General features: G+C 48.6%; 1 protein-coding gene and 1 pseudogene across 1 annotated transcript; both read left to right on the forward strand.

Annotated features, from left to right (window-relative positions):
* Positions 1-1,165: 1,165 nt before the first annotated feature.
* On the forward strand, positions 1,166-2,492 carry LOC126029877 (histone H3.3A-like; annotated as a pseudogene).
* A 13,163-nt stretch (positions 2,493-15,655) lies between these two features.
* Positions 15,656-26,408, forward strand: PRSS36 (serine protease 36). Its single transcript, XM_049788126.1, has 15 exons — positions 15,656-15,698; positions 15,902-15,937; positions 16,082-16,117; positions 16,318-16,480; positions 16,826-17,106; positions 20,116-20,282; positions 22,333-22,582; positions 22,686-22,815; positions 23,415-23,671; positions 23,749-23,912; positions 24,628-24,865; positions 24,952-25,093; positions 25,339-25,604; positions 25,680-25,801; positions 26,076-26,408. The coding sequence occupies exons 1-15, from the start codon at positions 15,656-15,658 to the stop codon at positions 26,352-26,354; spliced, it is 2,574 nt and encodes an 857-aa protein (XP_049644083.1). The 3' UTR covers positions 26,355-26,408.
* The last annotated feature ends 1,095 nt before the right edge of the window (positions 26,409-27,503 follow it).

Raw genomic sequence — 27,503 nt, forward strand, 5'->3', positions numbered from 1 at the left:
CCACATGGTTCCCTGAGCCCTGCCAAGAGTGATACTTGAACACTGTTGGGGTGCCCCCCCCCCAAAAAAAGTCCTACCCAGAATTATACCACTAAATTATTAGTAGAGAGATGGCTCAAAGAACTGAAACTACATGTTTTGCATGTAGAAACCTAAGTTTGACCACTAGTCTCCTGAGCACCACCAAGAATGAAGCCCCAAGTACTGATCCATCTGGGAGTTGCCCCTAAGCACTATGGTATCGCTCCAAATCTAACAATAAAACAAAAAACAAAAATGACTAAATTATAATCTACTATTAAAATGAGTATTTAAAAATACTTGCATGGCAACTGGAGTGATGGCACAATGGATAGGGCATATCACTAGCACCCAGCTGACCTGGGTCTAGACCTCAAGTTTCCCATATGGTTCTCTGAGCCTGCCAGGTCGATTTCTGAACACAAAGCACCACCATGTGTTACCCAAAAAAAAAAAAAAAAAAAAAAAAAAAAAAAAAAACTTGTACATGAGGTTGGAGTGATACAGTGACATTTGCCTTACTTGCAGCTGACCTGGGTTTGATCCTTGGCACCTCATATGGTCCCCAAGCACAGCCAGGAGCGATTTCCAGATGCAGAGACAAGAGTAATCCCTGAGCCCTGAGCATCATCAGGTGTGCCCATGCCACTCCCCCCTTCCAAAAAAAAGAAACTCTAGTACAGGGATAATAGTACCTGATTTGCAGGTAGCCTACCTGGATATATTCCCAGTACTAGATGTTCCCCCAAGCACTGCTGAAATTGATCCTGAAACACAGAACCAGGAGTGGCCCCTAAGTACTGCTGGTGTGGCCCAAGTGTATCCTCCAAAAATATAATTAATTTGAAGGACTTGAAAATATCTCAACAAGCTGAAGCATATGGCTTATAGACTCTGAGTTCTAATTCTGACACCATATGGTCCCTTGAGAACTGCCAGGTAAGGTCATACATGGTAGCCCTTAGGCCCGACCTACAACAGAACATTGGTCCAAACACTAAACTATCAGGCCTTTGAAGCTAGTCTCTCACTGGGAAGGTTTCTGGGATCTACAAGCACCATGAGAAACCCTATCCTGCACCCAAAAAGAACTAATATGATGGGATCGAAGCACAGGTAGGTAGGATGCTTGCTTTGTGCAGGGATGACCCGAGTTAGGTCCCCAGCATCCAATCTCCCCCGGTCTCCCAAGCCTTCCAGGAGTAATGTCTTAGTGCAGAACCAACAGTAACCAGAGTGTCACAATGGTGTGGCCCAAAAAACAAACAAACAAAAATCAACTGATCTGATGGCAGGGTATAAATCAAGTGAGAGGGCTGGAGCACACAGCTGACTGATTCTGGATGGTCCCCAAGCACCTCCACCAGTGATTCCTGAGTGCAGAGCCAGGAGTAACTCTCTGAGTATCATCGGGTGTAGCACAAAAGCAAAACAAACTAAGCCTGAGTGAGATCACAGCGAGTAGGGTATTTGCCTTGCACACGGATTGCCCGGGTTCCATCTCCAGCATTCCATATGCCCTCAACCCCAGTCTACCAGGCTTAATTTCTGAGTTCAGAGCCCTGAGTAACCCCAGAGAGCCGCTTTGGGTGTGGCCCCAAAACAAAAACAACAAAATTACGAATTGGGCTGGAGCAATAGCACGGTGGATAGGACGTTTACATCCCATGTGGTCCCCCGAACTTGCCAGGAGTGATTTCTGAGCACAGAGCCAGGAGTAACCCCTGAGCGTCGCAGGGTGAGACCTAAAAAACAAACAAAAAATCAAAATTAAGAATCAAGATTCCCGGTGTTCGCAGCCGCCGTCGCTTCCCTAGGCCAGCACCACCTCTCGTTAGCCAAGCTCCAGCCGAAGGAGAAGGTGGGTAAGGGCTCTTTGCCAGGGCTCGGAAAAGCAGACTGCCTGCAAGTCGACCGGTGGTAAAGCACCCAGGACGCAGCTGGCACAAAAGCAGCTCGCAAGAGTGCGTCCTCTACCGGAGGGGTAAAGAAGCCTCGTCGTTACAGGCCTGGTCCTGTGGCATTATCAGAAGCCACTGAACTTCGGATTCGCAAACCTCCCTTCCAGCGTCTAGTGCTCAGGACTTCCAAAACAGATCTGCCTGCGCTTTCAGAGCGCAGCTATTGGTGCTTGGCAAGAGACAAGTGTGGCCTATCTGGTTGCCTTTTTTGTTTGTTTGTTTGTTTGTTTGTTTTTGGGCCACACCCGGCGATGCTCAGGGGTTACTCCTGGCTGTCTGCTCAGAAATAGCTCCTGGCAGGCACGGGGGACCATATGGGACAACGGGATTCGAACCAACCACCTTAGGTCCTGGATCGGCTGCTTGCAAGGCAAACACCGCTGTGCTATCTCTTCGGGCCCTTGTTGCCTTCTTGAAGATACCAACCTGTGTGCTATCCATGCCGACCGTGTGACAATGATAACAAAAGGCATCTAGCTAGCATGCTTCATACGTGGAGAACGTGCATAAGAATTCACTATGATGAGAAACATTTCATTCTTCAAAAAAAATGTTTTCCCTCTTCCTGTTATTGGTATTTCTGAACTATAGATTCCCCCCCCCCCCAATGGGGTCAAAGGTACCTAAATATATGATTACAAATGGAAACATAGGGGCCGGAGAGATAGCATGGAGGTAAGGCGTTTGCCTTTCATGCAGAAGGTCATTGGTTCGAATCCCGGCGTCCCATATGGTCCCCCCCCCCCCCCCGTGCCTGCCAGGAGCAATTTCTGAGCATGGAACCAGGAATAACCCCTGAGCACTGCCGGGTGTGACCCAAAAATCACAAAACAAAACAAACAAACAAAAAAAAAAACAAATGGAAACATAGGGGACAGAAATCAGGTATTAGCCGTTTTTCTATTTTCATTTGTGTGTGAATTTTTCATATAAATGCGGGGGCATAAAGCATTAATGGAAAGTCAAAATGTTCTAGTGAACAAGTTTCAGCTGTTCAACTTTATAACCATTATAAATAAACCTGTTAAAGTTTTCTGGACAATGCCAGCATTTGGATTTTTTTAAACAAGTAAATTTCTTGAGGCCAGAGAGATAGCATGGAGGTAGGGTGTTTGCTTTGCATGCAGAAGGACGGTGGTTCAAATCCCAGCATCCCATATGGTCCCCCCCCCAGCCTGCCAGGAGCGATTTCTGAGCTTGGAGCCAGGAGTAACTCCTGAGCTGCCGGGTGTGACCCCCCCAAAAAAAAACCCAAGTAAATTTCTTATTGATGGCAACTAAAAAATAAAGGAATATCAAGATTCCCAGGGGCCAGAGAGGTGGCACAAGCCGTAAGACATTTGCCTTGCACGCGCTGACCTAGGTCGGACCGAAGTTCGATCCCCCAAGGTCCCATATGGTCCCCCAAGCCAGGAGTGATTTCTGAGCACATAGCCAGGAGTAACCCCTGAGCGTCACCGAGTGTGGCCCAAAAAGCAAAATAAATAAATAAAAATCAAGATCCCTGACTATACTGAACTCAAATGTCCTAGGATACAGATCTCTGAATAATGATCCGTAAAGAGATCAGGAAAACACAGGAGTTGGAGTTAAATGTGAATGAGTCTGTTTGCTCCGAGACAGAAAGAATGGGAGCCCAGGATGGTCTGTGGAGGCTGGATGATGCCGGCACATTGGGGACGTCTGGGAGAATCAAATGAAAAGAGAAACAGTTACTCTTCCTGCCACAAGAGGGAACTGAGGGGTTTGCACGTCTCCATCATACCAGTCATCTTGGCTTCTGATACCTAAGGTGCTCAACTTTTTTTTTTTTTTTTAATTTTCTAGCACAGGGGCTGAGCAATAGAACCGAGGGAATGACGTTTGCCTTGCATGTGACCTATCCAGGTTGGATCCCTGGCAACTCATATACCCCATATACCCCCAAGCTTGCCAGGAGCAATTTCTGAGCACAGAGCTAGGGGTAATCCCTGAGCACCGCTGGGAGTGCCCCAAACACCAAGAAAGAGTGCCAAAAAAAGTTTTCTGGTACATAATAATTTGGGGGGGGCACACCCAACTTCTCTGGGCTTACTACCAGCTCTGTGCTGGCTGGCTCAAGGGACCATATGGGATGCCAGGAATCAAATAGGAGTTGATCGTGTCAATGCAAACACCCTATATGCTGTACTATTGTTCCAGTGTCTCTCAAACCTTCCCATTTGTAAAGTCACTTCTCTGAGTAGTACAAAGTAATATGGAATAAACACTTTAAACTCACCTCAAACTCTTGCAGCGGCATTCTTCAGAAAGTCTTTTAAGCAGAGCAGTAACTAGCAGAAACAAGCCAATTGGTTTTACAGTGTAAATTTAATTGCCTCATTTAATAAGCAGAAATGCAGAATTCCCATCAAATCTAATTTCTGATCATTATAAATCTAGGCTAGGGAAGACTATAGTATGAGGCAAAGTGCTTGCTTTACCTATTGTCAACCCTGGTCTAATATCTGAGCAATGAAACCAGCACTAAAGGATGCAGCTCTAACCACCACCCTTCAAAATAATTTTGTAGCCCAACAGAATTTAACAGGCTGAGCACATGCTCATTGGGAGGCCCAAGTCTAAAACCCTTGATCCCCCAGAACTGCTAGGAGTGACCCCTGAGGTTGCAGTAGCCCCCCTCAGCATCCCCAAGTATAGCCCAAATCATTTTTAGTATAAGTAAACCCTAAATATTGCACTGAATTTAGTTATACAGAGAAATTATTCACTGATGATCTGAAATTCAGATTTCACTTAATAGGCTCTCTTATCTGATAAATTCCCCAATGATGAGATTAACAAATTTCCCCAAGCAGTATGTTTGTGTTCTTACTCTCTGGAGGCACTTTCTCTGGTATGCATTTGAAGATACCTCAGATTCTTTTCTGAGGTGTCAAGATCATCACAGAACAATCCTGCCCAAAAGTGGTGTGACTTCCAGTCTCTGCAACTCCTCATTGTGCTTTTTCTTTATTATTTTTTCTTTTTTGTTTTTGGGTCACACCCACCAGTGCTCAGGTGTTACTCCTGGCTCTGCACTCAGAAATTGCTCCTGGCAGGCTGGGGAACCACATGGGATGCCAGGAATCGAACCAGGTCCCTTCTGAGTCAGCCGCATGCAAGGCAACACCCTACCACTATGCTGTCTCTCCGGGCCCTCACTGTCCTTTTTCTGTGGATTATGACACAATCCCCCTCAGGACTTACTCCTGGTCTGGGTATTTTTTGTTTTTGTTTTTTTGTTTTGTTTTGTTTTTGGGTCACGCCTGGTGGCACTCAGGAGTTATTCCTGGCTCTCTGCTCAGAAATCGCTTCTGGCAGGCACAGGGGACCAAATGGGATGCCGGGATTCGAACCACTGATCTTCTGCATGAAAGGCAAATGCCTTACCTTCATGCTATCTCTCTGGCCCCTTGGTCTGGGTTTTTTTAGTGGGGTAGTTTCTGGGTGACAGCTAGCAGTGCTCAGTGCTTACTCTTGGCTCTGTGCTCAGGGATCACTCCTACTGAGCTCTGGGGATTCAAACTAAGATCAACAATATGCAAGACAAGCATGTTACCTATACTATTTCTCTGCTCTGCTTATGTGGCTTGTTTGTCTGCTGTTTAGCATACCAAAGCCTTATTCATTCCCTTCAGCACATTTCAAAAGTTTGGCTGAGATAAAGAAAAAAAATATCTATTTTCTGAGAATTATCTGAAGAATGTATTTTTCTTTAGTGTTTGGACCACACATGGTGGTGCTCAGAAACTATTTCTAACTACTCAGTACTTGAGGGTCACTGCAAGAATGAACCTTGGGCCCTCTCCCCCCCTACCCCCACCCCAGGTTCAGTGCAATGCCAGGGCTCAACTCTAGGCCTCCTGCAAAAAAATACACTCAGCTCTGTTGAGCTATCACTCTAGCCCAAGAATCCAAGAATGTGTTTTTCTTTTTGACTTTTTTTCTAGGTCAGTAACAATCTCACTTTTAGTGAGAAGGCCAATTTAGAAAAAGTTATCTGTTACCAAAATTTAAAAAAAGAAGTTACCTTTTTTTATCAGGTATGTGTTATCAACAACTTTGTTTAGGCATGCTTTTATTGTTTCTCCAATTGCTAAGAGTTTTGTTATTTTGGCTAAACTTTCAGAAACATACCCTGGCGTATCTGATGTAATATTCTACCTTTTACCAAGTTTGTGATCCAGGAAAGTACTTTCAAAGCTGATCCAGTTTGCTTTTCCTTTACTGACCCTGAATTCACTTAGTTGCTAAATGTATTGTTACTTTTTATTCAGATATAATAAATGTATATAATATGTATATAAATGTATATAATAAAGTATACTAATTACTTTCAATGGGGGAGCACTCCAGCTGTTCTCAGAGGTTATTCCTTGTTCTATGCTCAGAGCTCCTTCTGGCAGTGCAGCGATACTGGTGATCAAACCAGATTCAGCAGCATGCAAGGTAATGCCTTACTCCTGTACTATCTCTCTGGCCATAAAGTATAACAAAATTTTAGTCCACACCTGATGATGCTCAGGGGTTATTCCTGGCTCTGCACTAAGGATTCTGGCAGTGTTCAGGGACCATGTAGGATGCCAAGTATTGAACCTAGATCAGCCACCTGCAAGGCAAATGCCCACCTGTTATACACTGGCCCCAAATCCTTCTTTTGTTTTGTTTTTTTTAATTTAGTTTGGTTTGGTTTGGGGGCCGCACCTTGCAGTGATCAGGTATTATTCCTGGCACTGTGCTGTTGGTTGCTCCCAGCAGTGCGTGGAGAACCACATAGTGCAAGGGATAGAGCCCAGGTGAGCTGGAAACTTTGAGCCCTGCTAGGGAGCCTCAAAAAATTGTCTTAAAAATTAGGGATGACACTGTGGTAAAAGCACCTGCCATGCAAATGTGAGGTTGAGAGTTTGATCCCCTGCATTACCCCACATGTGTTGGGCATGAGCCTTCTAACTCTACAGCACAAGAGAATGTCCAGTTTCAGGCAGATGTGTTTGAGTACCGAAACTGTGGTCCCCACCCCGAAGAGTGTATGCAACTGCTTCCCAGGGAAACAGCGAAAAAGAGGAAAGGAGAAGAATGAAGAGGGCTTTGAATTCTTAGAGGGCTTGCAGCTTGGCAGAGAAAACCACAAAATGGTTGGCCTTGCTTCCTTCTAGATTGTCTTTGAATAGGAATCTTTTGTTTTATATTGTTTTGTTTGCTTTTTTGTGGGAATGAAGGTACCTACCTGATGATGCTGAGGGCCACTCCCAAAGACCTTGCCTGGCCTGAGATCAAACCTGGGCTCCCATATCAAAACACGCACTCTAAACCTTTGAACCATCTCCTCAACTTGAGCAGTCTATCCTATTGCCTTAAGTTTTCAGGTAGTATCAGAAGGCCTAGGAACTTAAGAGTTTATCTTTTTTTGGGAGGGAAGGACACACCCGGCAGCGCTTAGGGGTTACTCTTGTCTCTGTGCTTAGAAATCATTCCTGGGGCCAGAGCGATGGTACAGTGGTAGGGCTTTGCTTTGCATGAGACCAACCCAGGAAAGACCTGGGTTCATTTCCTGGGGTCCCCTATGGGGCCCCTGAGCCTGCCAGGAGCAATTTCTAAGCACAGAGCTAGGAGTAAACCCTGAGCACGGTTGGGTGGGGGCCAAAAACAAAAAAAAAAATCCCTTCTAGCAGGCTTGGGGGACCATATAGGATGCCAGGGATAGAGTATGTGTTGGCCTCATGCAAGGCAAATGCCCTACCCACTGTACTATTACTCCAACCTCCTTAATTTATCTTTAATTATTTTTGCATATCCAAGTATCAGACTCAGAGCCTTACACATTCAAGCCAGTCATCTATAGTAAGCTACATCCCCTATACCTCAGTAACATGCCTGCTCAGCACCCATATGTCACTCATGGAGGTGTTCAGGGAGTTATATGTAGTGCAGGGTTCTACCTGTACCTCCTCCAAAGCATGTACTAGCCCCATAGCTTTTGTTTGTTTGTTTGTTTTGCATTTTTAGGGGGTTGTGGGGGCCCACCTGGCAGTGCTCAGAGGTTACTTCTGGCTTTGCATTCAGGAATTACTCTTGGGCATGCTTGGGAGAACATATGGGATGCCAGAGATTGAATCTGGGTCACCCATGTGAAAGGTAAATGCCCACCCCACTGTACTATCACTCCAGCCCTAGCTATTTTGTTTAATTGGTGGTTCTGAGAGACCGGGAGATAACTCTAAAGGCTTTGACATGTGGGATTCTAGGGTTTAATTTCCAAGTACTATGGAGAGTGACCCCCAAACACCAATCCATGAGTATTCCCCCCACCCTATATTACTGACATCACTAGAATGCCCTCCAAGAAAAAAATAGTGGTTGCCCTGAGAACATATAAAATCCAATTTGATGGGGCCGGAGAGATAGCATGAAGGTAAGGTGTTTGCCTTACATGCAGAAGGTCGATAGCTGGAATCCCGGCATCCCATGTGGTCCCCCGAGGCTACCAGGAACGATTTCTGAGTGTAGAGCCAGGAGGAACCCCTGAGTGTGACCCAAAAACCAAAAAATAAAATAAAATAAAATCCAATTTGTTATTCAAATATGGCAAAATGGTGAGTCATTTCAAAGGCAGTATAAGTGATGGCAGCCTGCAGTCAAATAATTACATGGGTTAAGGCTATTAGTTCTGTTCTGAGAGTGGCCCTATTATTGAAGTGAGTGTGGAAAGGACCTTTTGAAAAGACAATTTATTCATGTTTGTGTATTGGTAAGCCTGGACTTACATATTTAGAACTTAAATCACTTTTCTTGGAAGATTTTTGAAGGGTTATAGAGTTGATCAGTCAAATCATCCATATCTTTTTGGGGGGTTGGGTCATACTTTTTTTGGATTTTGGGCAATACTCAGGGCTCAGCACTCAGAAATCGCTCCTGGCAGGCTCCAGAGACTATATGGAATGCTGGGGATTGACATGCTGGGGTCTGTCCCAGGTCGGCAGTATACAGGTAAATGACCTACCACTGAGCTATCACTTCAGCCCCAATGTCATTTATTTTCATAAGGACCCGGTAAGTTAAGTTGTTATTTAACCAGAGAAATAAGTTTAGTTTTGTTTTCTTTTTTCTTTTCCTTTTCACAGGACTCATATCCAAGCACAATTTTTGCAAAACTTTTGCTATTTCACCGAGCTACATCCTGACCCCATTAAGTTTTTAGCCTATTAGCTTTATAATTTATTTCCTTTTTACCTAAATATTGCTTTAAAATATTGTCAAGGGGCCAGAATATCAGTACAAGGGGATAAAGGGTTTGTCTTGCTCACAGTCAAGCCAGATTTGACTCCCTGCATCCCATACAGTCACTCAAACCTCACCAGAAGAATCCCTGAATACAGAACCAGGAGGGAGTCCTGAACATTGCTGGGTATGTTCTCCACAAAAAAATAAATATTTCAAATTGATAAAAAAAATAATCAGCATATTCTCTTTTATTTCATTTACAGAATTGTTTTAGTCTATAATTTTGGTGAAGATCTCTTCGTGCTGAGGATTCTCCGTGCCACTTGATAGTGCTGAGAGGATTGTCTGGGGCCATACCCGGTGATCTTCTACAACAGCTGCATGCACCTGATTATCATCAGCAGTGCCATCTCTCCAGCCCCAAAACCTTCAGTCTGTTTCTCTTGGGAATTGGAGGAGGGAACAATCCCTGTGGCATTTAGGAGCTATTTCAAGCACTATGCTCAGAAGTGACGCCTGGCAGTTCTCAGAGTATGCAGTGCTGAGAGTCACTGAGGTCATCTGCATGTACTATCTCTCCAGTCCCTAAGTTTCAGCCACAATTAGCCTTTTGAGAGATCAAATTTTCTGTCCTTTTTCGGGGGCAAGGGGCATTGGGGCCATACCTGGCATTGCTCAAGAGTTACTCCTGGCTCTGCACTCAGGAATCACTCTGGGTGGGCTCATGGAACCTATGGGATGCCAGGGAGTAAACCTGGGTCAGCCACATCCAAGGCAAGCACCCTACCCCCTATACTGTTGCTCAGGTCCCCAGATTTTCTGTCTTTAAACTTATATTAACAGCCTGTAAAGAGACAAATTTATAAGCATGTTGTTAGAGGCTTCAAAGCACCAATTAAAATAAGTATTTCATGGAGGATAAACATAAAATTATCACACTCATTAGAGGAATAAAAAAAGTAGTGTGGTAATAATACCCAAAGATAATAGAAACGAAGGGCCTGGGGCTGGTGAGGTGGCTCTAGATGTAAGGTGTCTGCCTTGCAAGCGCTAGCCAAGGAAGGACTGTTGTTCGATCCCCCAGCGTCCCATATGGTCCCCCCAAGCCAGGGGCAATTTCTGAGCGCTTAGCCAGGAGTAACCCCTGAGCATCAAACGGGTGTGGCCGAAAAACAAAAAAAAGCAAAGGGCCTAGGAGGAACAGTCCATGGTACGAAGCCTGCCACAAAGAGCGGGGAAGTGTAATTAAGGCAGAGAAGGGACCACTATAATTGATAGTTGAAAATGATCACTCTGGACAAGCACTGGGTACTGAAAGGAATTAAAGTGATATGCCTGATACTCCTTCAGTAACAATATTTCAAACCACAGTGTGTAAAAAAGTTAAAAGACAGAGGGAAAGAGGAAGAAAAATATCTTCAAAAAAAAAAAAAAGAAAAATATCTTTCATAGAGAAGGCAGAGGAGAAGGTGGGGGAGGGCGGAAGTAAACAGGGGACACTGGTATTGGACATAGTCTGATTGCAACTCAATCATGAACAATTTTGTAACTTATATTTTACAGTGATTCAATTAAGTAATATATTTTATTAAATGAATAAAGAAAGTAAAATAAGGGGCCAGAGAGATACCATGGAGGTAGGGCATTTGCCTTGCATGCAGAAGGACAGTGGTTCGAATCCCAGCATCCCATATGTTCCCCCAAGCCTGCCAGGAATGATTTCTGAGCATAGAGCCAGGAGTAATCCCTGAGCGATGCCGGGTGTGATCCAAATCCCCCCCCCCAAAAAAAAAGAAAGTAAAGTAAGTTCTCACAGACCAAAGAGCTAGCTCAATGATCTGGAAAGCATATGCGGAAGGTTCAGTTTTGAGGCCCAGTCTTGACCCCCAGCAATTCATAGTTTCCCCAATGCTGAGCCTGGAATAGACCTTGAACATGACTTTATGTGGTTCAAAAAACAAAGCAAAACAAAAAGATTCAGAAAACAAAGCAAAAGACAAACAAGCTTTTCATTTAATTTGTTTGGCTCTGTAAGTCTTTTATAATAATTGAGCACCTAAATAAACAAATTTAGGAACTCACAGAATCCCCACCTGAGGCAATAAAGGCTGAGCACAGTCTCAGTAATGGCCCAGCTGCAGAAGTTATACAAAGAGTCATTTTCCTTAAACACAGAAGCAACAGGACCAGCAGTTCCAGAAAGTGGACATCCCTAATGTAAGAGCTCACCTGAAGAAAAGAAAAGAGCTGGGGCCGGTGAGATAGCACAGAGGTAGGATGGTGGTTCGAATCCCAGCATCCCATATGGTCCCCCGAGCCTGCCAGGAGCGATTTCTGAGCGTAGAGCCAGGAGTGAATTCTGAGTGCTGCCAAGTGTGACCCAAACCCCCCCCCCCAAAAAAAAGAGGGATTGATATAGCAGATAGGGTGTTTGCCTTGCCTCTGGCCAACCCAGGTTCTATTCCCAGCATTCCATATGGTCCTCAAAACCTGTCAGGAATTTTCTGAGTGCAGAGCCAGGAGTAATCCCTGAGCACTGTTGGGTGTGATAAGGAAGGAAGGAAGGAAGGAAGGAAGGAAGGAAGGAAGGAAGGAAGGAAGGAAGGAAGGAAGGAAGGAAGGAAGGAAGGAAGGAAGGAAGGAAGGAAGGAAGGAAGGAAGGAAGGAAGGAAGGAAGGAAGGAAGGAAGGAAGGAAGGAAGGAAGGGTGGAAGGGTGGAAGGAAGGTAGAAAGGGTGGGAGGGAGGGAGGCAACAAGGGTAGGAGGGAGAGAGGGAGGGAGGGAGGGAGGAAGTAAGGGAGGAAGGGTGGGAGGGAGGGAGGGAAGAGGGGAGAGGAGGGGAGAACAGAAGAGGATCGAAAAGAAATCCCCAGACATACAGCCAATTAATCTTTGATAAAGGGGCAAGAAATGAAAAATGGAGCAAGGAAAGCCTCTTCAACAGTTGGTGCTGGGACAACTGGTCAGCCACATGCAAAAAAGAAAACTCAGACCTCTATCTAATACCATGCACAGAGATCAGATTCAAATGGATTAAGGACCTGGATATCAGACTATAAGGCAGGGGTCTCAAACTCAATTTACCTGAGGGCCACAGGAGGCAAAGTCGAGGTGATCCTTGAGTGCAAAGTCAGTAGTAAGCCTTGAACATTGGGGGTGTGACGCAAACTAAAACAAAACAAAACAAAAAAATATTCCTCTAGAGCAGGGCCACAAAATGTCGTATGGAGGGCCGCAAACGGCCCACAGGCCGTGAGTTTGAGACCCCTGCTATAAGGTATATAGAAGAACATATAGGTAAAACACTACATGACATTGAGACCAAAGGCATTTTCAAGGAGGAAACAGCACTGTCCAAACAATTGGAAGTGGAGACAACAGATGGGACTATGTTAAGCTGAGATGCTTCTGCACCTCAAAGGAAATAGTGACTAGGATACAAAGAACACCCACAGAATGGGAGAAACTATTCACCCAATACCCATCAGATAAGATATACAAGGTATTGATAGAACTTAAAAAAAAAATCTAACCTCATAAAAAATGGGGAGAAAATGACAGACAATTCCTCAAAGAAAAAATATAAATGGCCAAAATCCACCTGGAAAAATGTTCCACATCACTAATGATCAGGGAGATGCAAATCTCACATCACAGAGACTGATGCACATCACAAAGAACAAGAACAATCAGTGCTGGAGGGGATATAGGGAGAAAGGAACTCTCATTCATTGCTGGTGGGAATGCCATCTAGTCCAGTCTTTATGGAAAACAATATGGAGATTCCTCAAAAAACTGGAAATTGAGCTCCCATATGATCCAGCTATACCACTCCTAAGAATATACCATAGGAACACAATACAAAAAATGTCTTCTGCACACTTATATTCATTGCAACTCTCTTTACAATAGCCAGAATCTGGAAACAACCCAGATGCCTGACAACGGATGAGTGGCTAAAGAAACTATGGTACATTTACACAATGGAATACTATGCAGCCGTTAGGAAAAATGAAGTCATGAAATTTTCCTATACATGGATGGACATGGAAACTATTATGCTAAATGAAATAAGTCAGAAGGAGAGAGATAGACACAGAATAGTCTCATTCACCTATGGATTTTAAGAAAAATAAAAGACATTATTGTAATAATACACAGAGACAATAGAGATGAAGGCTAGAAGGAAGGGCCCACTATATGAAGCCTACCACAAAGAGTGGTGAGTTCAGTTAGAGAAACAACAACACTGACAACTATCATGACGATGGTGAGAGAAGTAGAATGCCTGTCTCGAATACAGAGGGTGGGAGAGGAGGGATCAGAGACATTGGTGGTGGGAAGGTTGCACTGGTGAAGGGGGGTGTTCTTTTTTTATGACTGAAACCCAACTACAAACATGTTTGTAATCATGGTGCTTAAATAAAGACATTCAATTAAAAAAAGAAGAAGAAAGGAAAGGAGAGGAAAAGAAAGAAAGGAAAGCAGGAAAGAAAAGAAAAGGAGGAAAGGAAATTAAATAGAAAAAAAATCCCTGAAATGGGCCTGTGTGTGGTTCAGGTGCAGAGCACATTACCTGGAACTCAGGTGTACTGGGTTATTTTCTCACCCTGCATCATAGCAACAACTAAAATAAAAAGAGGAGGATGTGACTCAATATCTCATGCCTGGTGTGCATAAAACCTGGGTTTAGGGGCCCGGAGAGATAGCACAGCGGTGTTTCCCTTGCAAGCAGCCGATCCAGGACCAACGGTGGTTGGTTCGAATCTCGGTGTTCCATATGGTCCCTCGTGCCTGCCAGGAGCTATTTCTGAGCAGACAGCCAGGAGAAACCCCTGAGCACCGCCAGGTGTGGCCCAAAACAAAACAAAACAAAACAAAAAAAAAAAAAAAACTGGGTTTAATTCCCTAGGACAGGAAAAGAAATTCCCCATAACCCAGGTACCAAAGACACCCAAGTAAAGCCTGACCCTCCACCAAGATAAGGAGGCTCTGGGGTACAGAAGGACTCACAAACCAGAGGATTGAAAAGGAGGCAAAAGCATGCAAAGGGCTGTGGCAGCTCCCTGTTTGTTCTCAGATACCAGGAAGCATTGACACATTGAGTTGAGGAAAACCAAAGAAAAGCAGGAATTTCTTTGGGCAATTAGAATCAGGGACATGTGGAGTCCATGCAATACCAAACTATGCCCCCACATGAAACAGGAGCCACCAGACTGACACACTTGTTCTGAATAGTTCTAACTGATGTATAGCACAGATCTGTCCCTATGTATAACAGGCCACTGTTTAGTCTCTGAGCATGTGCTGCCTCCTGTGTCAGCATCTCTGAGCCATGAGAGCTATAGAGCTGCCATTCCTGAACAGCATCATGGCTCCACTTTAGGGCCCTTGTAACTCGTTATGCCCCCTTATCTGCATTCCTTGTTTTTCCTATTTCTTTTCTTTTTTTCTTTTTTGTTTTTGTTTTTGTTTTTGGGCCACACCCGGTGGTGCTCAGGGGTTACTCCTGGCTATCTGCTCAAAAATAGCTCCTGGTAGGCACGCGGAACCATATGGGATGCCAGGATTCGAACCAACCACTTTTAAGTCCTGGATCGGCTGCTTGCAAAGCAAGCACTGCTTGTGCTATCTCTCCAGCCCCTGTTTTTCCTTTTTCTTCTTTCTCTTCTCCTCCTCCTTTTTCTCTTCCTCTTCCTTCTTCATGTGGTACCCAGATTCAAGGCACATGTAAGGCCTGGGCTCTACCACTGCATGTTGTTAAATGAGAGTGTACTGATAGACACTGAGACACTGAGGGGCTTTCTCAAGGTCATACAAAGAGCAAAAGTTTGTCTAACACAGAAGGATGGAGTCTTTCCCTGCCTGTCAATCCGCCCAGCCCCCTTAGAGAATCCTCTGACCAGTCCAACCAGCCGGGATCTGTGATCCTTTTGTTAGGATGAGATTGAATTCCATAGGGCTCCCATTTCGACCAGGCCAGCAATTCCAGTAACCAGAGCTGTGTGAGAAGAAAAGGTGAAGGCATTGGTGTAACTCACCCCAAACACAAGTGTAGTCTCTGATGAGTCATGGTCAATGGGGACCACCACCTTGTCCCAACAGTGCACCTGCAATCCTGCCCCTGAAGTCCTTTGACCATTGTCCACAAGAGTCTGCTCAGTCCCAAGGTGCACTGGAGCAGGACAGCTGCATCCCACCCCCATTCTGATCTTCAGAGATGGGACAGGCCACAGGGCTCTGGGTGGGGCCTTCTGGCTCGCTACTTCTCCCTTCCAGCCCAGATCCTCTCAGATTCCCAGATGGGCTCTAGCCAGGGAGGGTGGGGCAGCTGGGGACCATCAGGAGATCTGCTGGCTCTGAGGCAGACTCAGAGCAGCTGTGCTGGGACTTACTTCCCTCTGCCTGGGCACCAACTCAGTCCACCGGCCATGCCCCAGCGCCAGCGCCTGGTCATCCCACTTGTGATGCTCGGTACCTCTGGGAAAAGGGGATGGCTGCAAAAGGATGTGGGGCCTCATTTTTTGTGTTCTGCCTGGGAGTGGGGCATCTAGGAGGAAGGGGAGGGGGGATCAGAAGAAAAGGTGAGGTGTCAGGAGAGGACAAGTGTGTGGAAGGAGGGAGAAGTGTGAGGACTTATAAAGTGTGTCTCACCAGACTCCCTCATGCCTTTCCAGCCATCACCCCTGTCCTAGGAGTCTCCCAGGACGCAGGTAAGAACCCAGATGCAGAAAAGTCACCAAAAAGGGAAAAGCTGTGAGGGCGGTGAATGCTGGAAAAGAAAAGCAGGTGGGTGGGGAGTGGAAAAAGGGGGGCGGGATCCACCAGCAGCTTCTTCTGTACCCTCTGTTTGCCAGCTCTCAGTCCCACCCAAGAAGAGCCTGGAGATCTGGGTAAGGAGTGGGGTCCTCGGGTCTTGATGGTGTGAAGGTTGGGTAGGTGCTGACATTGAACTTTCTGGAAGGGATCAGAAACTTAGAGGGGCCTCTGTCCTGTGTGTTCTGTCTGGTGAGAAACTGAAGTCTAGGGGAGGAGAGGGCTCTGCCTGACAACTCTGGCAAAGGACAGGGGTGAGCTCTGACTTTCGTTGCAGATTGCGGTCGCCCTGAGCCTTCTGCCCGAATCATGGGGGGCTCAGATGCGCACCCAGGCACCTGGCCATGGCAGGTGAGCCTTTATCACAGGGGAGGGCATGTGTGCGGTGGCTCCCTCATCGCCCCCTCCTGGGTCCTCTCAGCTGCCCACTGTTTTGTAGAGTGAGTATCGGTCTTCACCCCTTCTTCAAATGCCAATCCTGCCCCGGTTTGACCCCCAAGACTCAAGGCTAGCCAGTAATAAACACCCCTTGTCCCCGTCCCCCTCCAGCCCAGAGAGGATCCTGGTTTTCAGGGGGATACTGAGGCTACCGGTCAACCAGGCTCATCCCTTGACCAGATATGGTCTCCCCACTCTCCTCCAAATGGGACCCATTCCTTCCCCATCTCCACCCCGATTGCCCCAGATACCAGTGTTTCTCTGCTCCTGCAGACCCCCTGAACTTCCTCCTGGGCTCCAAGTTCCTCCAAAGGTCACTATAACCTCACATGTCGGCCTTGGTGCAGGAACGGAACCTTGGAACCTGCAGCCGAGTGGTCAGTTCTGCTGGGTGTGCATTCCCAGGATGGGCCCCTGGATGGCGCGCAGGTGCGCTCCGTGGCATCTATCCTAGTGCCTGACAACTACAGCAGCGTGGAGCTGGGTGCCGACCTGGCCCTGCTGCGCTTGACAGTGCCCGCCAAGCTCGGAGCTTCCGTGAGGCTCATCTGCCTGCCCCGCGCCTCGCACCACTTCGCTCATGGAACCAGCTGTTGGGCCACTGGCTGGGGGAACGTTCAGGAGGCTGGTGAGTGGACGCCGCCGTAAGGAGGCCAGGGGCCTAGAAGAAGACAACGCCTACTAAACTAGGGGTTCTCTAGGAGGAACCTGGGGAGCGGGTCCAGAAAGTTGAGCCCAAGGATGGTTGACTATCCCTTGGAGGAGAAGCCGGAGGTTCAGATAAGGGTCAGCAGCTTCTCGCCATATTTCTTACTCTCAAAGACTCAAAATAAGACCTGGGTTTGGGGATGGGGAGGGCGTTTGCCTTGCATGCAGTCGACAAGAGTTCTATCCCTAGCACCCCACATAGTGCTCCGAGCCTGCCAAGAGTGATGCCTAAGCACTGAGCCAGAAATAACCCTTGAGCACGGCAGGGTGTGGACCAAAAATAAATAAAAATAAAATAAAACCTGGGGTCGGAGAGATAGCATGGAGGTAATGCATTTGCCTTTCATACAGAAGGTCCGTGGTTCAAATCCCGGCGTCCCATATGGTCCCCCGTGCCTGCCAGGAGCGATTTCTGAGCATAGAGCCAGGAGTAACCCCTGAGCACTGCCAGGTGTGACCCAAAAACCAAAAAAAATAAAAATAAAAATAAAATAAAATAAAATAAAACCTGAGTTTAGTGCAAATTTTGGATTCCGTTCATAGAACCACATATGATGAATGATCCCTCAGAACAGAGCCAGGAATCACCCCAAGCAAGCCCCAAAACAAAAAAAATAAAATAAAAGACTGAAATCATCCTATTACCTCCTTCCCTTCTCCTCCTCCTCCTACTTCTTCTTCTTCTTCTTCTTCTTCTTCTTCTTCTTCTTCTTCTTCTTCTTCTTCTTCTTCTCTCTTTCACTCACTCTCATTTTTTTTTTTTTTTGGTTTTTGGGTCACACCTGGCACCACTCAGGGGTTACTCCTGGCTCTATGCTCAGAAATCACCCCTGGCAGGCACAGGGGACCATATGGGATGCCGGAATTTGAACCACTGTCCTTCTGCATGAAAGGCAAGCGCCTTACCTCCATGCTATCTCTCCGGCCCCTCTCTCTCTCATTCTTGCTTTCTCTCTTTCCTTTTTGGGGCACATCCATATGGGATAAGGGGTCCTGGGGATTGAGCCAAAGCATCCTGCCTTCTATACTATCTCTCCAGACCCATCTTCCAGTTTTTGTATTTGCTGTATTTAGGACACAACTCGAAAAGTACTTTGCTACTTATTCTTATAAAAACTTGAATGTGGGGCCCGGAGAGATAGCACAGCAGCGTTTGCCTTGCAAGCAGCTGATCCAGGACCAAAGGTGGTTGGTTCGAATCCCGGTGTCCCATATGGTCCCCCGTGCCAGCCAGGAGCTATTTCTGAGCAGACAGCCAGGAGTAACCCCTGAGCATCGCTGGGTATGGCCCAAAAACCAAAAAAAAAAAAAAAAAAAAAAAAACTTGAATGTGGGGGCCCGGAGAGATAACACAGCGGCGTTTGCCTTGCAAGCAGCCGATCCAGGACCAAAGGTGGTTGGTTCGAATCCCGGTGTCCCATATGGTCCCCCGTGCCTGCCAGGAGCTATTTCTGAGCAGACAGCCAGGAGTAACCCCTGAGCATCGCCGGGTGTGGCCCAAAAAACGAAACAAACAAAAAAAATTGAATGTGGGGGGCCAGAGCGTTGGCACAAGCTGTAAGGCATCTGCCTTGCACGCATGGACTGTGAGTGGTTTGACCCCCGGGCGTCCCATTTGGTTCCCCGAGCCAGGAGCGATTTCTGAGCATACGTGTATAGCCAGGAGAATGAATCCCTGAGCGTCACCGGGTGTGGCCAAAATAAATAAATAAATAAATAAAACGAAAAACAAAAGAAAACAAAAAAACTTGAAGGTGGGACTGTGAGTGGATCATATGAGAGCTATCAGTGATGTTTACAGAATAGTGTCTAGCACAGAGGTACTTAATGCATTTCACATACTTTGACCCTCTTTGATGGGTTTTGTTTGTTTTCTTTTTAGTGAAGCAACATTGTTTCCATTAAAAGTTTTTTTTGGGGGGGGCTTGGGCCACACCCAGCGCCACTTGGTTTTTCACTTAGAAATCACCCCTAGCAGGCTCAGGGGACCATATGGAATGCAAGGGATTGAATCTGGGTCAGCTGCATGTAAGGCAAACGCCCTACCAGCTGTGTTATTATTGTTCTCACCCCTGTTGAAACTTATTTAGAAAGATGTGCGGTTCGGGTTTGGGGCCAGAGCAATAGCACAGCGATAGGGTGTTTGCCTTGCATGAAACCGACCTGGGACGGACCTGGGTTCGATTTCCAGTATCCCATATGGTCCCCCAAGCCTGCCAAGAGCTATTTCTGAGCACAGAGCCAGGAGTAACTCCTGAGCACTGCCCAAAAACCCAAACCCCTAAAAAATGTGAGGGAAAAGAGAGGAAGTGCATGTTCAAGAAAGCACAGGCTTCTCAAATGTGAAAAAGAAAGCAAAGAAAGACAAGTGTTTTTTTTTTTGTTTTTGTTTTTTTTTTTTGGTTTTTGGTTTTTGGGCCACACCCGGTAACGCTCAGGGGTTACTCCTGGCTATGTGCTCAGAAGTTGCTCCTGGCTTGGGGGACCATATGGGACACCGGGGGATCGAACCACGGTCCGTCCAAGGCTAGCACAGGCAAGGCAGGCACCTTACCTTTAGCGCCACCGCCCGGCCCCCAAGACAAGTGTTTTTGATAAAAGATTTCCCCTGGGAACCCACATGGCATGAGTCAGTGCTCAAAATTTAGTGGTTCTAGTGCCACAGGCATCTTTTCATGGCCAGGCACCCTTATACCACAAGCACCTCCCATGGCATTACATGCTGTATACAGTCCAAGACAGACTGTAGAAGAGCGGAGAGCAGCAGGAAGATGTGACTTTGCATGTAGTGGGTGGAGGTGACATGGCATCTCAATAAAGCTATCTGGGAGACATCTAAAGGGGTCGAATCTGATCCCCAGGGGGTGGGGAGGCAGAGGGATTGCTCTAGACCTGCCTCACAGCATTTACTCTCTGATTCTACCTGCAGACCCCCTGCCTCTCCCCTGGGTGCTACAAGAAGTGGAGCTCAAGCTGCTAGGTGAAACAGCCTGTCAGTGTCTCTACAGCCGGCCAGGTCCCTTCAACCTGACTTTCCAGCTACTGCCAGGGATGCTATGTGCTGGCTATCCGGAGGGTCGCAGGGACACTTGCCAGGTGAGGGGTGGGGATTGCCCCACCTGGCAGGGCAGGCTGGGCCCTAGACAATAGGAAGAAAATGGAAAACAGATTTCATCTCCCACATTTCTCTGGGCCTCACTTGCAAAAAAGAGGGTGAGATTGCCACTGGATGGTACTGATGTCAAGACTACAGACACACAGAACTCTTGAGGCACAAGTGGCACTGTTATTCTGGCACAGTGGTGCAGTGGTACCTGCCAGGTTTTACCAGTTTAGCTAGAGGTTCAATACTGCACTTACAAGCTACATGACCTTGGTAATGTGGGATTTGGGGGGTTGTTATTGATTTTTGCTTGGTTTGGTGTTTTTTGGGGGGGATTGGGTCACACCCAGTGGTGCTCGGGAGTTACTCCTGGCTCTGTGCTCATAAATCACTCCTAATAGGCTCAGGGAACCATGAGGGATACTAAGGATAGAACTCCGGTTGGCTACATGCAAAGCAAATGTCCTGCCTGCTATGCTATCACTCCAGCCTGATTTATTTTTTTTGCCAAGTCATATGACTTCCTCATCTAGAAAATGGAAATAATAGTGCTACTTACCTCACATAGCAGTTGTGATGATTAAATGAATTTGTATATGTAAAAACACTTAGGGAGTATGCTGGTCCTTAATAAGAGTTAAATTGGTATTTTATATTATTATATCACATCCTAATATTATATCACATTCCAATTATTATATCACATCCAATTTCCACTGTTTTTAGTGAAAACTCAAAGATTATCTTTTTAAAAAATTAGTTATGGATCCAGAACAGTGAATAAGGCCTTGCACATGACACATGGCTGACCCAGGTTTGATCCCCCACCAAAAAAAAGAAATAAATAAAAATCAACTCATAAAAGTAAAAATTCTTCATAGAAAAGAATTTTCCAAATACCCTTTTGAGAGCCAACATATATTTTAATGATTTCCGCTCAAAACTTTCCTCAAATGACTGTGTTTATAGAAACACCTGTTTCTGGATAATAACATAATCATCTGACTCTAGTACAACATAGGCCTATCAGTAGGACCGTGCAGACTTAGTTAGAACACTAGGGTGGGGAGACAGCACCAAGGGCCGGTGCATGTACCTGGCACACCATGGTATCCCAAGCACAGTTGAGAAGGGTCTCCTAAATATAACCAGATATCACCCCAGTATGCATCTGCCAGTGGTTGCTTAGAGCACTTCAATGTGGGCTACTCACTGTCTTTTAAGTGCTGTTCCACAGTCACCTCTGCCCTGTTCTCCATCCCTGCCCAGGCCCCCTTGTGTTGTACATCTCCTCTTCTTTTTTTTTTTTTTTTTTTTTGGTTTTTGGGTCACCAGCGCTCAGGGGTTATTCCTGGCTCTACGCTCAGAAATCACTCCTGGCAGGCTTGGGGGACCATATGAGATGCCGGGATTCCAACCACCGTCCTTCCTCATGCAAGGCAAAATGCTTTACCTTCATGTTATCTCTCTAGCCCCTCTTTCTTGGCACTAGGACTTCCTTTCTTCTTTTCTTCAGTGCTCAGGGACTCTTCCATGCAGACATGTGCTCCAAAACTCAGGGATGTCAGCCTGTCTCTGACAGCATCTTCCTCCTCTACACTGGAAGCAGTGTGGCTTGGAAGCAGACCTGCAAGCCCTTTGTGCCTTTGGGCATTAGTTTGGTGCTCTTGAATTTGGCTACTTTTCCCTTTTATTTATTTATTTATTTTTGTTTGTTTGGGGGCCATATTCAGCAGAGCTTAGGATTTTTCCCCCAGTTCAGTACTCAGAAATCACTCCTGGCAGGGTTAGAGTACCGTTTGGGTCACTGGGATCAAACCCGGGGTAGCCGGTTGCAAGGCAAAACACCCATGCTGTGCTATCGCTCAGGCTCCTACTCCTCCCTTTCTTCTTTTAACACTCCTCTACTTCGAGTTACAGGGACTACAGATAGCAAGGCCCAGTCAAGACACATTTCTCAGAGAATTGGCTCTCTACTAGGTCAAGAAAAAGAGGTGCAGAATCTTTTGGAGGTGGCCCTGATACTGAGTCATCTCTCATCAGGGAGACTCTGGGGGACCCCTGGTCTGTGAGGAAGGCGGACGATGGTTCCAGGCAGGAATCACCAGCTTTGGCTTTGGCTGTGGACGGAGGAACCGCCCAGGGGTCTTCACTGCTGTGGCCTCCTATGAGAGATGGATCCGGGAACAGGTGATGGGCTCGGAGACTGGGCCTGCCTTTCCCCCCCAGCCCCCAGAGTCCCAATCAGGCCCCCAGGAACCCACAGAAGAAAACTGTACCATCGCCCTGCCAGGTGAGGGGCAGGGCGCAGGGTGTGAGCCAGGCCTGGGAGACCTAAGCGGGGATGGAGGTGCTGAGGGTTCGTGCCCCTCCTAACCCAGGCCCTCCCTCCTCAGAGTGCGGGAAGGCCCCACGGCCAGGGATCTGGCCCTGGGAGGCTCAGGTGATGGTGCCAGGATCCAGACCCTGCTACGGAGCGCTGGTGTCTGAAAACTGGGTCTTGGCCCCGGCCAGCTGCTTTCAGGAGTGAGTGGAAACTCGAATTCAGCCGGAGACTCTACTTGGCCCAGCCCTTGGGTTGAGGGCAGGGTGTGGTGTGTGTGTGTGTGTGTGTGTGTGTCCGGGTTCTAGTTTTGTGTGGGTCCCACTGGAGGCTTTGGATCCAACTCCTACAGCAGGGTCCGGGTTCTAGTTTTCGGGGTGTGTGTGTGTGTGTGTGTGTGTGTGTGTGTGTATGTGTGTGTGTGTCCCCGGGTCCGGGTCCTAGTTTTCGGGGTGTGTGTGTGTGTGTGTGTGTGTGTCCCCGGGTCCTAGTTTTCAGTGTGTGTTTGTGTGCATGTGTGTGTGTGTGTCTGGGTCTGTGTGTCCCACTGGAGGCTTTGGATCCAGCTCTTACAGCAGGGTCCGGGTTCTAGTTTACGGTGTGTGTGTGTGTGTGTGTGTGTGTGTGTGTGTGTGTGTGTGTGTGTCTCCCCGGGTCTGTGTGTCCCACTGGAGGCTTTGGATCCAGCTCCTACAGCGGGTTCCCAGTTTTCAGTGTGTGTGTAAAGGCTGCAGGTTTCCAGCCCGGGGTGGGCGGGAAGGGCGCAGAACCCGCGCGCACCTCCAGCCCCCTCGCCCCGCAGTCCCATCAGCTCGGACCGCGCGCCCCGGGGCCTGGACACCTGGCGCGTGCTGCTGGCCTCGCGGCCCGGCACGGAGCGGGTGGCGCGCCTGGTGCCGCACGAGAACGCCTCCTGGGACGACGCGGCCGACCTGGCCCTGCTGCAGCTGCGCGCGCCCGTCAACCTGAGCGCGGCGCCGAGGCCCGTGTGCCTGCCCTACCCGGAGCACTATTTCCTGCCGGGAAGCCGTTGCCGCCTGGCTCGCTGGGGCCGTGGCGGTGAGCAGGGCTCCGGGCTCGGGGCGGCGGGGCCCGACGCCCCCGCGGTGCTGACGAGCTCCCCATTTTGCTCCCAGACGCGGCGCCCGGCTCCAGCTCGCAGCTGGAGGCCGAGTTGCTGGACAGCTGGTGGTGTCATTGCCTCTATGGCCGCCAGGGGACGTCGGTGCCGCCGCCCGGAGACCCGCCGCACGCGCTGTGTCCCGCTTACCAGGAGGAGGAAGAGGAGGGACGCTGCTGGGTGTGCGGTGGAGGCGGGCCCGGGGCGGGCGGGCACCAGGAATGCTGGGGTGCAGGCCGGGAAGGGTATCCCTGCAGAGCTAGCTGGAGGAGGGGGTCTGGGACAATACCCTGGGAGGTATTGTCTTGCCACCCTCCTCTACGTTTTAAGAGAATTTTACAGGTAGAATATCTGCCATGCATATGTGCAACCCTGAGTTCATCCCCAGTGCCACAAAAAAATCAAGGGGAGCTTTGCTTTTTTGTTTGTTTGTTTTGTTTTTGTTTTTGGGCCACACCCGGCGGTGCTCAGGAGTTACTCCTGGCTGTCTGCTCAGAAATAGCTCCTGGCAGGCACGGGGGACCATATGGGACACCGGGATTCGAACCAACCACCTTTGGTCCTGGATCGGCTGCTTGCAAGGCAAACACCTCTGTGCTATCTCTCCGGGCCCGGAGCTTTGCTTTTTTATTTTCTTGAGGGGGAAGGCACACATTGCGATCCTCCTGGCTCTGTGCTCAGGAATGACTCCCTGGCAGTGCCTTCAGGGGGAGGAGGAGTCTTATAAGTCCAGAATTTGAACAGGGGCCCGTGGGATGCTAGGCATATGCCTTAACTTATCTCTCCAGCCTGTACCCTAATTTCTTATACAGTTTGTAGGTGGGAATTGTGTTAAGAACTCAAAATGCAGTAGAGAAAGGCCAGTCACTAGTCTGCTCGCCATTTTCCCCTGCAGAACTTCTCGCAGTGGAGCCTTCTGTGCAGGGAGAAAGGGACCTGGTTCCTGGCTGGAGTCCAATACTATCCCCGCAGCTGCCTCCGTCCCAGAGTCTTCTCCCCACTGCAGAACCATGGGCCGTGGATTAGCCATGTGACTCGGGGAGCATACCTGGAAGACCAGCTGGACTGGGATTGGGGCGCTGAGTGGGAGAAGATTGACACAGAGACTTGCCCCACACACACAGAACACGGGGGTGAGGACTTAGTTTCTGGGGCTGCATAGATCCGTGATAAGGATAAACTGTGAGGCCTCACTGAGGTGGTCACCTCCTTTTCCCAGCCTGCGGCTTGCGGCCAGAACCTGCTGCAAAGCAGGGATTGTGGCCCTGGCTGGCAGAAGTACATGTGGCTGGTGACCGAGTCTGCACTGGGATCCTTGTGGCTCCAGGCTGGGTCCTGGCAGCCACTCACTGTGTCCTCAGGTGGGTCTCCCTGTCTCCTGGGCAGGAGGGGAATGGGAGAGGCCTGAGGACTCCTCAGGGGCCCCAGGGTGTGTGTGTGCTTGGGTTGGGGGGAAGATCCCACTGGAGGCTCTGGATCCAGCTCCTACAGTCCCAGAGAGTCCTGAGGACAGGATAGGTGGGAAAGGGTAACAGGGCGCTGGGCTGGGAAGGACACGGAGCCTGGGGAGACTGGAAGCAGGCCTGACCCTGACTTTCTCCCACAGGCTGGGCGCTACGGCAGTGCCTTATATTGAAGTGTACCTGGGACGGGCAGGGGCCAACCCCCTACCACAGGGCCACCAGGTCTCCCGCCTGGTCATCAGCATACGCCTGCCCCGCCACCTGGGCTTTCAGCCCCCCGTGGCCCTCTTGGAGCTTCGCTCCCGGGTGGAACCTTCCCCATCAGCCTTGCCAATATGCCTTCACTCCAGAGGTGTCCCCTTGGGGACCAGCTGCTGGGTGCTGGGCTGGAAGGACCCCCGGAACCGAGGTGAGGACTCAGGCCTGAGGGTGAGAAGTAATTGGGGCAGCCAGAGATCCTCAAAAGCTGCTTTCCTCTCTCTAGTTCCCTTGGCGGCGGCCGTCTCCATACTAACCCCGAGGCTCTGCCACTGCCTGTATCAGGGCCTTCTTCCCCCTGGGACACTGTGTGTTCGGTACACAGAGGGGCAGGAAGACACATGTGAGGTACCCAGCTGGGAAAATGGGAAAACCCCATCCAGGGAAGGGAGAGTTGGTGCAGTGTAGGATAAGGAATCTGGAGTGCTGTGCCCCACATGGGAAGAGGGAGACAGAGAGAGAGAGAGACAGAGAGAGAAACAGAGAGAGAGAGAGACAGAGAGAGACAGAGAGACAGAGACCAGAAAGGTCTGGATGCCTCAGGATGTGTCTGACCCCTAAAGAGGAGGCTCTGGGGACCAAGGAGGCAGGTGGGTGACGCCCTTTTGACTTGACTCTGCAGGTGACCTCGGCCCCTCCCCTCCTGTGCCAGACTGAAGGGGGATCCTGGGCCCTGGTGGGCATGGCTGTTCGAGGGAGCATCGAGCTGTTTGCCGCCATTGGCTCTGAAGAGGCCTGGATCTCTCAGACAGTGGGAGAGGCCCATTTCCTGTCTCCCAGTGACTCCCCCCACTGGCCCCCAGAAAGCAGTGACCTCTGCCCCCCAGAACTGGGAAGGGCCTCCAGCTCTCCTCAGATGGCGCTGTTCCTACTGCTTCTGATCCCTCTGATCCAGGGCTGAGAAATCTCCCCCTTCTCATCTCCTCCAACGCCACTTCCCGCCCATTGGGCTGGAATGTGGCCCGACCGGCTCTCTCTCTCGAGCAGAACACACACTCCACCCACAGGACTGCAGCCTGCTACTTTGGTCCCTGGAATCCTCAGGATGGCAAGAGTGGATAATAAAGGTGTAAACATAGACACGTGGCCTTGCGGCATATGGGGGCAGCTAAGGGGTTGTGGGGAGTCCAGTGGGTAGGGCTCCATCCCAGACCTCTGTGACTCAGGCCTTGGACACCCAGGAAATGTGTTCCTGATAACGTGGCAGCTGTCTCTCATACCTGCCCTGGGGCTGGAGGACAGGTGTGCGTCACCTCCCCCAAGGTCAGCTCCCAGCACCTGCTGAACATACTGAACACAGTGGCCTTAGCAAAGCCTGAAGTGAGGGCCAAGGAGGATTTCAGGATCTCAGGATCCAGAGTATATCTACCATAATCTGTACACCCAATGATGAATACCCCTCTTTGTCCCAGCATTTGCACTGTCCCCTCAGGGGTCCTTCAGTCGATTTTGCTCAGTCCCCTCAGGTAGAGGTACCCACTAGAGGTAAACTCTATATCCCACTACCTATTTCCTGGCACAACTTTCCCTGACTGGGCTCAGTAGAGGGTCTTAAAGTGGTGAAGTCTTAGACCAAAAAAGGGGGGCTGAATAAGGGGCACATGAAGCCCTGGGAAGGAACTGCTTGGGGTAGTAGATAGTTCATGAGAATGTAGAAGGAACATCTTGAGTGGTGGAGAATGGGGGAGAAACAGGGGTCATTTGGGGAGATCAGGAGAGAGGTTGAGGACCAGATTAATCAGATCCCAAAGAGAGAAATCCCTTGACACGCCAATGTCACCAATTTCTCTCTGCACCCAGTACCCTGCCAGGGCCCCAGTGACCATCTCCCCAACATTTGGTACTACCATATACCCCTCCAAACCCACCACAGTCCCTGCTCCTCACATTATCCCCACCAGTCCTTTTCCTTACACGCTCCAAGAAGTCCCTGCCTGATCCTAGGGCCAAATGGTGAGTCTTGTGGAAGAGAAGGGGGCGGTGATGACTTGGAATCAACAGGAAGCTCAGAGTGCAGAGGATGGATGGATGCACCTGCCCGCCACCCCAC

The sequence above is a fragment of the Suncus etruscus genome, chromosome 15 (genome assembly GCF_024139225.1).
Source record: "Suncus etruscus isolate mSunEtr1 chromosome 15, mSunEtr1.pri.cur, whole genome shotgun sequence".
NCBI classification, from domain to species: Eukaryota; Metazoa; Chordata; class Mammalia; order Eulipotyphla; family Soricidae; genus Suncus; species Suncus etruscus.

Bases quoted from the DNA above. Each gene is read 5' to 3' on its own strand.
- PRSS36 (XM_049788126.1), top strand. From the start codon at position 15,656: ATGCCCCAGCGCCAGCGCCTGGTCATCCCACTTGTGATGCTCG. The intron at 15,699-15,901 runs GTACCTCTGGGA...ATGCCTTTCCAG, and splicing joins CATCCCACTTGTGATGCTCG to CCATCACCCCTGTCCTAGGA. The intron at 24,866-24,951 runs GTGAGGACTTAG...TCCTTTTCCCAG, and splicing joins CACACACACAGAACACGGGG to CCTGCGGCTTGCGGCCAGAA.